Source organism: Oncorhynchus mykiss, chromosome 13, assembly GCF_013265735.2.
Source record: "Oncorhynchus mykiss isolate Arlee chromosome 13, USDA_OmykA_1.1, whole genome shotgun sequence".
Classification (NCBI taxonomy): domain Eukaryota; kingdom Metazoa; phylum Chordata; class Actinopteri; order Salmoniformes; family Salmonidae; genus Oncorhynchus; species Oncorhynchus mykiss.
In genome coordinates, this window is record NC_048577.1 from 38336705 (window position 1) to 38352187 (window position 15483).

The following is a 15483-nucleotide window of genomic DNA, read 5'->3' on the forward strand; positions in this document are numbered from 1 at the left end:
CTCTGGTCTGAAGAAACAGCTTGAGAGGATAGGCAGAGAAGAACGGGAGAAACTCCATAAATACAGGTGTGCAAAGCTTGTAGCATCATACCCAAGAAGACTTGAGGCTGTAATCGCTGCTTCAACAAAGTACTGAGTAAAGGGTCTGAAATAAATGTGATATCAGTTTGACATTTTTCATGAATTTGCTAACATTTCTAAAAACCTGTTTCTGCTTGTCGTTAGTTGGTATTGTGTCTAGATTGATGTGGGACATTAAAAAATATATAAAAAAAAGAGGGAAAAGCCAAGGGGTCTGAATACTTTCCAAATGCACTGGCATATGCCATTTCCGCAGATATACCGGTAACCCGCTAAAATAAATGATTTGGCACATGCATGACAGTATAAGTGTTCCATTGACTGAGCGTATGTCTGTGTTTATCTCATATATTCTGAATCTCACACCAGCACAAACAGCAACTCCTCATATGAAGTCATCCAATTTTCTCCACTAGAAAGAAGCGCAAGTGAGTGGGAGATGAGGAACAGGAGAAGCTCTATGATTCTCCAAGGCCGATTTTACTGCATTGAGACACAGAACGGCAGCAGAATCTTAACAAGACAAGGCTATGAGTCACTGGCACAGGAGAAAAGCAAGAAGGTATGTAAATGCAGGAAACAGGGTCACCTTGAAGCGAGTGAACGAATGCTAGTGAGAGATTGTTGAAACGAGGACCTTGAGAAGAGAGGCGTATGTATGGCTGGACTGAGTTAGCTAGTAAGGAGTCTCACCTTGTATTTCTGCTGTAATTCCTCTGTGACTTCCTTCTCCACCTCCAGCACTTTCCTCTTCTCTGTAGCATCTTCGGCAACGTCCAACTACACACACACACACACACACACACACACGGTATATGTAAGTTAACAAACTCGCTATGAACAAACTAAAACAGCACTCACAAATACACAGACCCATTTTACACAGTGCATGTCGTAGGATACAAAATGTAGAATATGGATATTTTGCGAGCCACTGACAGTGTCTTACCTCCATCTCCATGCGTCCCATCCCCATGACATCATATTTGAGGATGATGGGCACAGGGTCAGTGCGTCCTGGGGGGAGAGAGACAGAGAGAGGGGGAGGTGAGGCTCTGACACTGGGACGGGGGGACAGCTCGGGGACAGCCTGCCTAAAGAGCACAGGGTGCTGGGGTTAGAGAATATTGCCTTGAAGTGCAAAGAGACCAGAAAAGCTACAGTGAACCAAAAACCAGCCATTCTCACAGCTTACCATAGCCACCAGGCACAGCACAGCTTAAGTACCCTGACTACTTCTCAGCTGGGTTCTCTTTTCTAGAAAGACGCATCCAAATTGCTGCACTGATCCTAGTTGTGAGACGTAACCAGCAGAGGCCATATGAGCAGTTCAGAGACGTCCATTTGGATAAGGGAGGGGGAGAGGACAAGGAAACGGAGGGATAAAGTATACTGGAGAAAAACGGAGTGGCAAGGACAGGGTTTAAGCCTGTATCTGTCGCAGTATCTCCGTGTCTCCCTCCAGTCTCAAACTGCTGAGCGTAGCCTCTCTCCCCCCTCCCTCATCCAGTACCGCAGTCCGTTTCAACAAGAATGCCAAGTTTACCAAGGACAATACTGCCGGAGGGGCTGGCTGACGCAGCTGCTACAGATTACTGAGCAGAACACCACTGCGACAACATAGTACAGCCTCCCCATCACCCGGCTTTGAACTGCCCAGTGACTGACCCCACAACTCCCTGTACTGTCCCATAGGAGACCCATTCTCTGCCCCCCCCCTTCCCTCAGTCTACTTAAGCCATGTTACGTAAGCTGTGAAAAGAGCTAGATCAGAAGGAAATTAACTTCAGAAAAATAAATGAACCAACCAAAAACAACCAGAAAACAGAATGAAACAGAAAAAGATCAAAACTATGTTGGAGATTTGACACGTAATTTTGCTTAATCCACTCATAATCAGCCAAACGAAGCAGAGAGAGAGAGAGAGTAAATAAAGGACAAGCACTGAACTACAGCGGAGTGACGTCACAGGCCAGGAATCGCCATGGTGACTTTGCAGGGGAGGGGATACTTACCTGAGAAAATAGGGTATGGGGTGGGGTTGGACAGACAGGGGTTCTCAAAACAAAAAAGGCACAAAACAGAATTTGGACTAGTCTGCTGCAGCAGTGGCTGTTGGTTGGCAGCCAGGTTCACAGTAAATCAGATAAGAGTCCAATCAGAACTTCAGTTTGGTTTCAGTTTTTTTTCTCTCTTCTTACTTCAAGATTACGTTATTATCCTCATGATCAATTTTAGACTCAGTTTATACCCTTGGGCAAGAGTGATTATGAACATTTTAAAAAGATGCTTGTCTATAGTTAACAGGGCTAGGAATGAACAAATCCACAATCAGAAACAAATGACGACTAACTATTATTACCACATAGCACAACCTATTAGCCATATTAAACTGGGTGGTTTGAGCCCTGAATGCTGATTGGCTGAAAGCCGTGGTTATCAGACCTTATACCATGGGTGTGACAAACAAATTATTTTAACTGCTCTAATTACATTGGTAACCAGTTTACAATAGCAATGAGGCACCTCAGGGGTTTGTGATATATGGCCAATATACCACAGCCAACAGCTGAATCTAGGAACGCTGTGTTGCGTCGTAACTAAGAACAGCCCTTAGCCGTGGGATATTGGTCATATCCCACACCCCCTTGTACCTTATTGCTTATTTCTAATCCACATGCCTCACTAGCGAGGAGGAGAGACTGTAGTCTCTCATTCGGAAACTAAAAGAGCAGATTTGGTTTACATCTTAAATCATGTGATAACTAATAATGTTAGGGCCATAACGACATTAGCGGTCTGATCGCATAAAACCAGACATATTAAAAGGGGCTCGTGATAACAGTGACTACAGTCTTCTATTGCAATGGAAGCCAGCGTGATAATCAGCATAACAGGGCAGCAGCATAGGCTTACATACCTAATGTATTCATTAGTGCCAGAATACAGATGTGAGACAAATTCATTCCTAGCCCATGGGGCAATTTTTATTTGATTTGAATCCTCTCTGTTAACATCTGTCTGTTCTCTGAATTGTTCTTGTATCATTGTTATGGTCACAGCCCAATGGTATAATCCTAATTCTTAAATTATAGCCACATGTGTATCAAATAAGGGCCTGTCTGGACTCCAAACCCCACTACAGTGTCTGTCTGCCGGTTGGACACTTTAAGGCAGGGTGGAGGGTGTGACGCAATTGCCAAATTGAGCTCCGTACCGCATCGCCGTGTGCCCCTCATAATTTTGGAATAATGTTGAAGGCTCCGAATAGCTCCGCATTGACATGATTGATTGACAGTAGGTGGGAGGTCCTGTATAAAAACAAACTCACTTCCTCAACAACAGCTCTGCTCCCCGAAGCGCAAGAAGTACGAATGTCCTGACCTGCGCAGAGGCCGTATCACCATAAATGCTGCACAGTCAATGCAGACGTCCAAATGACAATGCAGCGCCTATTCTACCTGATAATTAATGACACCCAGGTCTAAATCAGTCCCCAATTAGAGGGGAACAATTAAAAAAAAACAGTGGAAATATAGCTTCGAGGTCCAGAGTTGAGTTTGATGGACCTAGACTATTAGAGTGGATATTGAGCAGTCCAACCACAAGGGGGACTGCTTGAGACCAGCCCACGGACAGACAGACAGGCCACTGCAGTAAAGCTCTCCACCAATGGACCAGTACCCTGAGAACACGGGGGAGGAGTCACAATCCAGGCACCTAATCTTCATGAAATACCATTTTTTAATTTTTTTTAACAATTACAGAAGATGTCCCCAACTATAACCATTTTTAGAAACACAGTGACAATACCTTCAGCATTACCCATTCCAGTGGACAACAAAGGGACCGGACAAAAAGGTGTGCATCTAAATCACAGTGTGAATCACAAGGTAAAAAAAAATAAAAAAAACTGAAAACAAACAAAATGAGAATGTTTCTAAGAGTAATGTAGATGTATATACATGATAATATACAAACAGCAGAATGAGTACTAATACTGAGAGAGAATTGAAAGCCTATGTAGCATTGGTGCTCTGATGACGGGAAAACAACAAATGAAAGAAATGGGAGGAAAGAAATGAAACAAAATAAAAACAATTCAATCGGGGGGGAAAAATAACATTTACCACTAAGTTTACCATCAGCACAACATGGGCAGGATCAAATCACTGTAAAAAAGAAACACCAATTGGTTAAGCAGGAAGATTCGAGGCACATAGAGAAGGGCGAATGTGGTGGGGATGGGAGTTGGGGGGGGGGGATTAAAGCCCTCCTCTCCTCTCTTCACCCTTGGCCCTCTGGGTGCTTACAGGGATCTCCTCTCACCACCACACTCTCTCCCCCACCGTCCCAGTCCCCAATCCTGGCTCTTACTACCCCAATATTCCATGAGTGCCTGGACCCCTTGTTCCTCTCTCTCCTGTATGCCCCATATCTGTGGTAAGTAACTCCCAACACCCCTCACTCTTCCTTCACCCTACCCCAAAGAATGACAGCTAGAGCCAGCAGTTGGCTTCAATAACATCCCCATCAGATAAGAGCTCTGGGGGAGTTGAGTTGGACTCTGTTCTTCAGGGTAGGGGATGATTGTTTAAACAGCTGAATCTGAGGACAGATCCACTTGGAACAGGAGAACAGGGCGAGGTTCCCTGTCCGGCTGTCCTACAGATCATGCTTTAAATGTAGCGTGTTAAAATATCTATCTATCGCATCTGGTACAGTAAAGAGGAATGACCATGCCTCATTTGATACGAGCATGCAACCAATCAGCTGCCCCTGACAACAGAACACCACTCGACACACAGCCACCATTCTCCCCTCTGTCAGCCTCACAGACAGATGTTTGTCTTGTCAGCCTGGTTAGCCTAGATTCCCCCAAATCGCCTCACTGTCCCACGGTCAGCAAGCTCAGTTTGGGACATGCTTACCCCCAGGATGGTGAACATAGACATGAAATGTACCTGAAAAAGGGGGGCCACAGGGCTTTGAGCAGTGCTTAGGAGACTTGGTCTAGCACTGTAAGTGTGCAACAACAGGAAAACAACAGTCAAATTATTATTTAGGGCTGAATTTGAAGTACTCCATGGAGCATATGAAGGGTTCTTTGAGTGTAGCACGGTAGCCTATACAGAGCACTGCTTAAATCCCCAGATGACTGACAGTCCAGGCAGGCAGGGTTGAACCTCTGGGACAGGCATGCTGTGCAGGGGGAGGAAGGCCAAAAGGAGAGGGATGATGGGTGTGTGTGACGTTGGTGGACATGGGAGGGAGGGGCAGACACATTTTGGGTGAAGGAGGGGGGAGTGAGGTTTTCCCTGTAAGTTTTCCCTAGGGCCCCCGCGTCAGTGACTGACACACCCAAATACACACGTCTCAGTCCCATATGACAACCGCACGCATACATACAGTACACACTCACTCCACAGGTTTGAAGGTAAATACAGGCAGATGGGGGGGGGGGGGGGCTACTCTGAAAGCCATTCAAAAGACTGAGCCGTGGTCACAGCCAATCAGAACCTCCAACCATGGCAGCCACAGACACTCAAAGGGAAAAACACAAATCTAAAGAGACTTGGAGCTGGTGATTCTACAGGATGTGATGCAATCTTTTGTTACTAGGATCTACCTTGATTTTTATTGGATTTTGGTTGGGTTTTTCGTACTTGGAATCAAAGCACTGTAGGTACTTGTGAGCAGATTGTGAAAAGTGAAATAATAGTTTAGTGGTTTATAATGCCAAGAGGAAAAGCTGAGAGAGGCCAGTATTAGCCTACGTTGTAAAGGGCGGTGTTACATTGAGGTCAATTGTAGAGTGGGAGAAACCCACACACACACACATACATACATACATACATACATACATACATACATACATACATACAGAGGGAATCCAACAAACCTTACCTAAAAAAGGGGCAAAAAGAACAAAAGAAGAAATAAGAACAGAGTCAATACAGTGAAAACTCAAAGCACAGGGGAAACATTGCTATCAAGTCAAACAAGCTTCTGTTCTGACAGGAGGGGAGAGAACGAGTATAATCCTGTAGTAGTATTATTATCATCATTAGAATATGATCCCACAGCTTCATTCTATAGTGATGTGATGGCGTGATACTGTGATTGTGTTATAAGTCCACTCCGGAGTACAGTAGATGACCATATTTGTCCACAGTTGTTGGGTTCAGACACAGGACCATTAATATCCACAACAATTGGACATGCAGGCAGGCTAGCGCCAGACAGACAGACTCGTCTACCCACAGAGCAGAGGCCACTGCTTACATAACCACACTGTACTGACACCATGCAAACAGCAACAACACAAGAGCTACACTCCAACTTAAACATTTTACATTGGAGTCATTTAGCAGACGCTCTTATCCAGAGCGACTTAGGAGCAATTAGTGTCAACTGCCTTGCTCAAGGGCACAGATTGTCGGCTCAGGGATTCGAAACCTTTCGGTTTCTGTTAACCAGAAGGCTACATGCCGCTTAGTACATAAGCCGTAAACATGTACAGATTATCACATCAAACATACAAACACAACCCCCTTTATTCACTAGACTACTGACAACCAGACAGCAGGTCCGGTTTTAAAATGCATATTTAAAAACAAAACACCCTGTACTGTCTGCCTAAATCCCGTTATCAACGCATCAGAGTCATGGGTCACCGCAGTGCTTTCACACTCAGACAGGTAGTTCCCAATGTGCCCTGTAGGAGGCAGTGTTGTGCCCTGTAGGAGGCAGTGTCCTGGACTGTAGGGCCTCTGGCTGGTAACTGGTGACAGAGAAGTGGACTGAAAGCCCTACATGTCCATGAGCAGAGGAGAGGTGAGAGCGGAGAAATACCAGGAACCCCTGCCAACCTCCTTACAACCAGTCCCTGGCATTAGCCTCAATCCACCATTCCTCATGGGACAGCGTCGAGACCCTCAGCAAGCAAGACGCCACGGCTGTGTTCTCTTCAAGGCCAGAGATGACGAGTCGTTGACACAAGTGTAGCAACGTCCTCAAATCTCCTTAGCATACGAGAGCGTTGTTGGTATTACATTTGCCGTGTGTGTGTGTGTGTGTGGCATTCCTCTGTGTGACTGTTGTGTTTAGCACAGTGCTGCCAAATGGGAGGGTGGGACAGATCCCCAGCTAGATGAGCCATGGCTAAACACTACAGACAGAAAAGCAGACACTAAAAGAATGCAGTGTGCCCTGCGCTACGTACACTACTCGCCTCCTTTAAAACAAATAGCCAGCTGACCTGACTGACGCAGGTCTTAACTCAGTGTAGATCCTCATGTTGCACCTGAGGCTACTACTGCAGGGAGGCTGGCAGTCTACAGTTGCATAAGCAGCATTGTAACGGCATCCTCCTCTAAAAGCAAGTATAAAAACAAGGTTCTCTAACACGGGCCTATTTATCCACTTAGTAAGACATTAAGATGCAAATGTAGCATTCGACACATTGTTACAATCACCTGCTCAGGGTGTCAGACTGAACAAGAGGACAAGTCTCCAGTAGTGTACGGTTTTGAGAGGGAGAAGGCATCCAGGCACTGTGTCCCGGTTGAAAACAAGACTTGTGTGTTAGGAGACAGAGAATGAGCAGACTGGGACGTTTCCCATTAGCGTGTTGTAATCCAGATGCTTCCTGCTGGGTGGGCAGGGAAAGGCTGGTGTGACTAAGGGAACGGGGCGAGAGAGAGGAACGATGGAGGGATGAGAAAAGGCTGGGTGAAAGACGGGTCCGGGTTGTGTAGCTAGCTCTGGGCGGAAATAAATGAGTGTGAAAGGGGTTGGGTGAAGAGGTTAAGGCTCCTCGTGAAGTAGACACACTCACTCTAAACCAATTCTCAATAGACTACATGGACCAACCAGCCTGCCAACTATGACATCATTCAAAGCTGAAGGGAAACAACACGACACAGGGCTCTACAGTGCAACCATTTTACTCACATAGGCACCAAAATATTTTGTTGTGCGACCTTTGCCTAGCACCAGTGCGCCTAGACAAATGTAGGATTCTAGCTTTCTAACCTAAAATATTTTGCACTGTGCTCCAAAATGTATTCGCGTGCGCCTACAATTTTACATGTACAATTTTTATTTTTTAAAGGCCAGCGTAGAGACTTGCTATTCATCACCCTCTATAGAGAGAGCAGGGGGAAGGAGAGGGAGAGCCGGGGAGAAGTGAGACGGAGAGAGGGAGAGAAAGAGGACGAGGGTATGAGTACGAGAGAGACCGGAGGGGCAGAGAGTGAGCGAGCGAGGGAAGATAATCTAGTGTAGCAGGCAGGAGTTGAGTGGAGAGAAGCCGGGGCGCTGCACCACCAGGACCAAGTAAATGAGGCCGTGTGCTGAACTAGAGGCTGAGGTGGCCTAAGCACCCCACCATCCTGCACAGCACCAGTCAATGCTGGGCCAGCCAATCCCTGCCTATAGAGGAAAAACAGCATGAACCACAGCCAACAGCTCTGCATCCTGCACCGAGTGTTGCTGCTGCGTGAGGTTCTGAAAGCCGTTTTCAGACCAAGACAGTCCTACACACAGACACAGACGTGAAAGCTTGTACTAGCACAGCAGTGCAGGCAGATAACATGCAAACACGTGTTTGGGCTGTCTAATGAAAGTTCACCAGGACATTACAGACCTAAAGGGAGGAGGAACTGCAGAGACAGACACTGAGAGCATTGGCTGTACTGTCTTGTCTGTCACTGCTAAACACAGAGGCTTTTATGCTCAAACCCTTGTCAGCCAACTAAAAACACCATCTGACATGAGCTGTGGTCAATCAGTGCACACAAAATGCATCAATACAATTAATTCCAATCAAAAGTTAATAGTTCATTACCATGGAAATCCTGAAATAACAGATAACCAGATTAGCTTCAAATTCATTTAAATAAAGTGCCAGTTAATAACAGGGAGAGATCCATAACGGAAATGGGAGAGAGTGAGATTAACAGTTTAAATCTAACCAACATATTGACTGAATTATTTTGACTAAGTACTGGGGAGGGTAGAACACGAAGGCATGACATGGGTGATTATATTAGACTATACCTAGCTAGATACAGACCTCATCAGTTACAATAACTCCGCAATCGTCTACGAGCACACAACCCTACTGTGCCTAGTATCACTGTCCTAATCACCACAGCTATGAAGCCCAGACATTCTAGAAACGGAGGTGAAATTCCAAACATGACACAGGTGTTCCAAGGCAAACTAACTCGACTCTTGATCAGCGGAACATCTGAGAAGCAGACCTGGACTGTCTGCGACACACGTCACAGTGGAACCAAGCTGGGTACACACAGGCATTCCACCATGAGAAATAATGTATTTTTTGGAGGAGAATTAACAGCAGCTCCCATTGGCTGAGGGCAGTGTATCTCAAGGGAGCAATGAGCATCAGTGTGAGTGTGTGTGGGGTGGGCACGCATTCTACATCCCCTTAAAAAAAATTTTTTAAACTCGAGCCCACTTTAGTCAAATCTGCTCTAGGCTAAATACATTATGCGTAGGGAACAGCAGTGGTGCAAGGAACACCCCCCCCCTCCTGTCCTGTCCCAGGGTGCATTACACTATCCTTTCTACACCTAGTTCTGGCGAAGACCAGGGCAAGACCGACAGGGACAACTGTACCGGGGTCATGCACCAAATCCTCTGATACCTTTCTACCTACCAGAAGAGGAAGACAGAGATCAGAAGAAGTACAGAAAACAGAAAGGAAACAGTCGAAAAGAAACAAAACAAGCACAAAATAAAACCTGGAGAAAGGGGAGGCAAAGAGGAGGAGTACTGAGAGGTATTAGCACACATTTGAGAAAGGAGTATGGAGAGAGAGAGAGAGAGAGAGAGGGGGCGAGAATGTCTTCTTACCCTGCATGGTTTTGCCCAGTCCTTGCCCCAGCTTCCAGCCATGTTTCTGAAGCAGCCGGTGCCCAATGTTATCCTGGCAGACAGAACAGAGGAGAAAAAGACCAAAAACATTCCAATAATAAGAAAAGCTTTTCCCGTGGGCACGGGTCACAAACACATACAGGACTACTACCAATCACCACCTCCACCACCATGTGACATCAGTGTCTTCCAGCACAGGGGGGAGGTGAGGAGGGAGGGAAGGAGTGCGTAGTCTCTGTACTAACATCCTTATGGCCACACTGAGGGTTTAGAGAAGGAGCCTACCCTAACATGAAGTGATTAAAACCTTGAAAGCTTACAAACTGGGGATGAAGCGTCCCATGTTCTACTCGTTGTTGTAACACAGAGAATATCAGATGTCTGGGAGGTACGAAGGGGAGGGAGGAAGAGGAGACGGTAATATATGTATCACACGCGTATACATATATGAACCGCTATATAGCGAGATCTATCGTACACAGACAAATGGAACAAAAACGAGGAATGGAAATTTTGCGTTAACAGAAAGGAGGACCAGAAACTCCCAAGCTTGTTGTGATTCCATAACCAAGACAGAGGGGAGCGCCACGAAAGATATGCAGCTGTCACGAGAGAAATACAGCGAGAGAGGGGGGAAAAAAGAGAGAGAAAGTGCTAAGAGGGCCTTGGGTTACCATTACAAGGCCCAGGGTTGAGAGTGTGTATGACTGTGTAGGAGAGAGGAAGACATCAGGTGCGTGACTGAGACTGTTATAACGCTATGGGACGGCAGTAAAACAAAAGTGAAATGCAAGACTGTCGCACCACCACAAGCTACAGCACTCATCAAGCACAAAGAAAACAGAAACAATGAGATTTGTAAAAAATAAAAAAATAAAACATTTAAAAGGTTGCGTTTCAGTTGTGATTATAACTATTCCAAGCTTTTCTACTACCATTCACCAGGGTGCTGCACTCTACCAAAAACATACAAACCAACCCCAAAAAAAGGATATTTATAATCACAAAGAGAGTAGATGTCAAATTTCACAAACAGAAAACCAAGTGGGAGGGATTGAAACCAAACAGTAAAACAGCATGCATCTTTTTGTTAGAGTTGAACAAAAAGGAGACGATGTTAGTACTGGACTGTATATGATGATGCATATACAGAAGGGCAGGGTCATCAGAGGGCCAACGGACCAATGGTGTTAGTCTGAGATGGGCTCAAGCACAGAGGTGATGGTTGGATTGGGTCATTGTAGATCGTCTTGACAGAGAGAAAGCAGTGGAAGTGGATGGAGATGTACGGGTGGTGGTGTGGGGCAGTATGGGTTAGTGCATGTGGAAGGGGTAGTGGTTGTCACACACAGAACATGCTGCATCTCTGCCCGTCTGCCTTTGTCCAAGTCATGGATTTTAGTCCATTTTATCGAGTCCCTGTGGTATTTCTACCCAAACTAGTGCCCCCCCCAACCTGTATAACTAAGTCAACGCTCCCCGCTTGCTTATCGTTAACTAAAATGTCATTACCTAATTGGTTTGTTTTAAGTGGGCCACAAAATATTGTTGAAATGGCAACTCCCCTCCATAGACACTGATAATCTCCCTCATATACAGCACTTGTTTTAGGGCCTTGCTGATAAAATACACAAATATGCGTTTTCCTACCTTACCCCAGGGAAAAGTTGAACTGCACCACTTCCTAGCTCTGTTTGGTTGTGTTTTTCTCCATGTCTATTTCCAGACAGGAAGACCCAGTAGAACAGAGCCTGGGAATGAGGGATATATGAGCTGTGTCTGTGTGCCGGTCAGATCTTCCGCTCCAAGCACAGATAAGAGAGGAATTCATACTGGGCCTCATATTCTGGGGAGAGGGCTCGCATGTGTACTTATAATAACTGGGGCTATACATCACCTAGCATGGTGTCACCATATAAACATGTTCATGCTGGTTGCTAGACACATCAAGTCAGAGAAGATATAAATAAAAGAGGGGCTGGAGGACTACAACTCCCATGATCCTCTGCAGCCTCGTCTCTGCACTGCAGATGGTGCTGCAGTGGGCTCTTCCCTGCTCCCATTGACAAAGAGATACTGGGGATGCTTTTAGTTCTCACCGCAGCAGGATGGTGCTGTATCTGCCTGCAATAACCCACACAGAAAAACAAGCACTGGCTGAGGAGAGTAGTTGATCTAATAGCACCTTTCAGGGGTTATGTAAGTTGATGGGGGGAATCAAATGTAAGCCAATAGTCTGTAACCCTCCCCCAAAATAACTCTAGCAGTGTCTGTAAATCAGAATGAGGAAAACCAGGTGGGGCTGGTGTGGGGGAGAAACTTCAGTCCAAAACGGCTGAGACTGATCAATGAGCCAATCAGAATGGACTGAGCAGAGTGAGAGGGCGGAGATGAGGCGCAGGCTGTGTGCTGAACAACAGATGAATGAATGCACTAAATGAAGAAGAACACAGACAGACGGACGATGAAAAGCAACGACGGCGAGTTCCAACAGCAATGCAAGTGGAGTGAAGGCATTTCCATACGAACCTGGCTTTAAAATACTGGGCTGTCAAAAGAACAGTCACACGTGACACAATGTAAGAAACCGGCCAGTCACTAACGCTTTCAACTGCAATTTGTTTTAGAGCTTTTTCTTATATAAAAAAAAAAAGAGCTAAAATCTTTATTTTGCCCTAAAAAATGTATAAAACACTGTACACAAAACAGAAATGTGGTAACTAGGCATGTCAATAAACTCACTGATTTAATGATTACTGTTAATATAGGAGAAATAAAAATAAAATGTTATCCAAACAAGAGAAATCCACACTGAGAGTGTTGGTAGGGAGGGTAATGTGCATTGTGCTGTCATTGACACAGTGCATGGGAGGGGGGGGGGGGGGGGGGGGGTAAAGGCAGGAAGAGGTATACAGGGGGCACCATACCAGGAACCTCAGAGTGTGTGGGTCTTCAAACCTTGTGATGCTGATGGTGTGTGTGCGTGTACGTGTGTGTGTGTGTGTGCAGTAGACGCTGACTGTGTGTGAGCCTCATACGGAGGGGTTCAGAAGCTCCTTGCATTATATGGGAGGTTTTTAAATAGGGATTACTGCACCATCACTGTCTGAGGCCTTAACCTACAGAACAGACAGCACGCTAATCCACTTAACCAGAAAATGTCAGAAAAAATATCAACCAAAACTTGGGTCATATTTTATATGATTATCTCTGTGAGGTTTCAGTGAGTGAGAGTGAGAGACTAGTAACTGTGACAGTACAAAACAGAGGGTCGCAGTCAGGCGTCACCCGCTCTTGTCCCCCTGTAGAATGTGTGTTTTTACAGGAGTCTTGTGGAGCCGGGTCTGTTGGACAGAGCAGGGGGGCAGCTCTCCTCTTCCTTGTAAAGCTCTTTTTCCAGCTCTGCTGTCCTTGGCGCTCTGTCTGTCTGCCTTGCACGCTCACATTCCTCCCTGCTGAGGCTCAGATAGGTGTGACTAAATGGAAACAACAGCCCCTGCATGGGCCTCAAGGGACTCAGGCCAAATAGAACATCTTCCAAACAAGGACCTGCCCTCTTAGCACCACCATATTGGAGAGCAGTTGTTACCTAACCTTGGGTCTGCTCAGTTGACCTTGAGGAGTTGTGACTTAACCGGTGGACAGACTTGGTCAGGACCATTACCATCAATGACCTTAAAAACATCTAACTGACCTCGTCAGTCTGCCTCCTGCAGTGTTGGAGCTGGTGCTGAATAGAGATGGAGCCCTAGGCGGGGTCAGGGTTGTAAAGGGGACGAGTGACTGACAGCAGATGACCTTTCCCTTGGTAATCTTCCAGGGGTTCATTTTCCCAAATGAAGGTGGGGAGGCGGTGGGAGTGTAACACTAACACGGCACGGAACAGAGGAAAGATACAGCTGGTGCCTGAGCAACAGCACAGTAGTCTGTGGCGTATAATTGTGTGTGTTCCTCCAGGCTCCCTCTGTGTGTGTGTGTGTGTGTGTGTGTGTTGTTGTGGTGTGTGTGGTTGGCAGTGAAACAAAAACACCTAGACAAGGTTGATCATTTCAAAGACACCTACAGCTCTGTTGATACATGGATGTGAACAACAACATAGCCTTTAAGCAGTTGGTACACTGTCACAGTCTGTCAGACCCACCTCATGTTGATGATGTCAGCACCTGGACCCAGAACAGAGAGACACCAAATGGCTGTTAGCACCCGTGATGACATACGGAGGGTGGGCAGGGGTCAGTGTGTTACTGCAGTCATACCGCACCATGAAAGGGTGATGTACGACCTTTGACCTGTCATAAATCCCTGGGCATGTACATTTCCTTCTAATCTGACTGAGGTTTGACTCTGAATATTGTTGCCAGTAATGCTGTGATGTAGCTGACCCTGACTTGGTGCAGTGTCTCAGTAGTCAAAGGTAAAAGGCCGGAAGGCATCACGTGAAATGGCACGGTGTGAAATCAATCTTCCAACTCAAGTTTGAGGCCAGAACAGCTTGTGCACAGGTGCTTTTTTAAAATAGAGTTTGCTCTTGTGTGTGTGTGTATGTGTGTCTGAGGCTGCCCACTGCATCTCTCTCTCAGGGCCAGGGATTTGGAAGGGGGGGGGGGGGACAGGGGTAGAGGACATTGGAGAAATGGGGGAGGGGAAAAGGTGTGATTAGGACAGCAAGAGAGCTAGCACCGAATGATAGCCAGTTAAAACATGCAATGCAAAAAACAATGTTAGAGAAAGAGCGAGAGAACAGAGGGGAAAGACAGAGAGAGAAAACAGATCCCAGTAAAGTACCACAGACCTCTTGCTGCCTACAGATCAGAACACACACACGAGTGGCAGGGGAGGGGCGCAGAGAGGCGCTGCAAACACAGCCAGCACCTTGACGTGAGACATGCTGATGACTGTCCCTGCCCCCGTCACCCCAGAGCCATGACACTGCTGCTGGAGTAAGAGGGGGGGTCTGACAAACTTAAGTGGAGCTGTGAAATTTCGAAGCTGATCAACTGCAATTTCACTGGAATTAAAGGTTGGTGTGTGTGTGTGTGTGTGTGTGTGAAATACGCATTATGTGAGCGCATGCGTCTGTGGTGGAAGTGACAGTCCTCTCTCTCTCTCCACGTGTGTCAGGAGCTGTCGTGCTGCAGCCCGGCTCTCAGCGCCCCTCCATAGACAATAGCGCAGGAGCAACAGAGCCACTTTACCCAGGCAGGCAGGCCACCTCTCCTGCTCTCCTCTCCACTGCCCACCCACAGTGGGCTCCTGAGCCAGTGAGTGGGTTGGTGCTACGTGGCTAAGCTTGGTTTGATCAATCCGCCCACCATGACAACCCGTCAGGGTGTGTGTGTGTGTGTGTGTGTGTGTGTGTGTGTGTGTGTGTGTATATATATATATATATATATATATATATATATATCAGGATTTTCGCCCTCACATTTCATCAAGGAAGCATTTGTACCATGGCTTAGTAAAGCTTTCAGAGCAGCAGGACAACAGCAAAGCTAG

The 15483-nt window shown here is 46.3% G+C and overlaps 1 protein-coding gene across 12 annotated transcripts in view; it reads right to left on the minus strand.

The window, feature by feature from the left end:
• Nucleotides 1–15483, minus strand: part of LOC110486290 (G patch domain-containing protein 8) — a 37293-nt gene that overhangs the window by 8848 nt on the left and 12962 nt on the right. For 3 of the 12 annotated variants that reach the window (XM_036941000.1, XM_036940999.1, XM_036941001.1), the window contains exons 2-5: nt 12517–12535; nt 9967–10039; nt 1031–1098; nt 775–861 (exon numbers count right to left, since the gene is read on the minus strand). In XM_036941000.1, the coding sequence (XP_036796895.1) occupies nt 775–861; nt 1031–1098; nt 9967–9973 (162 nt within the window). In that variant the 5' untranslated portion in view covers nt 9974–10039; nt 12517–12535. Of the gene's footprint in view, nt 1–774; nt 862–1030; nt 1099–3894; nt 5989–9966; nt 15354–15483 lie in introns of those variants that run through there. The other 9 variants (XM_036940997.1, XM_036940995.1, XM_036940998.1 and 6 more) reach the window with 8 other exon arrangements.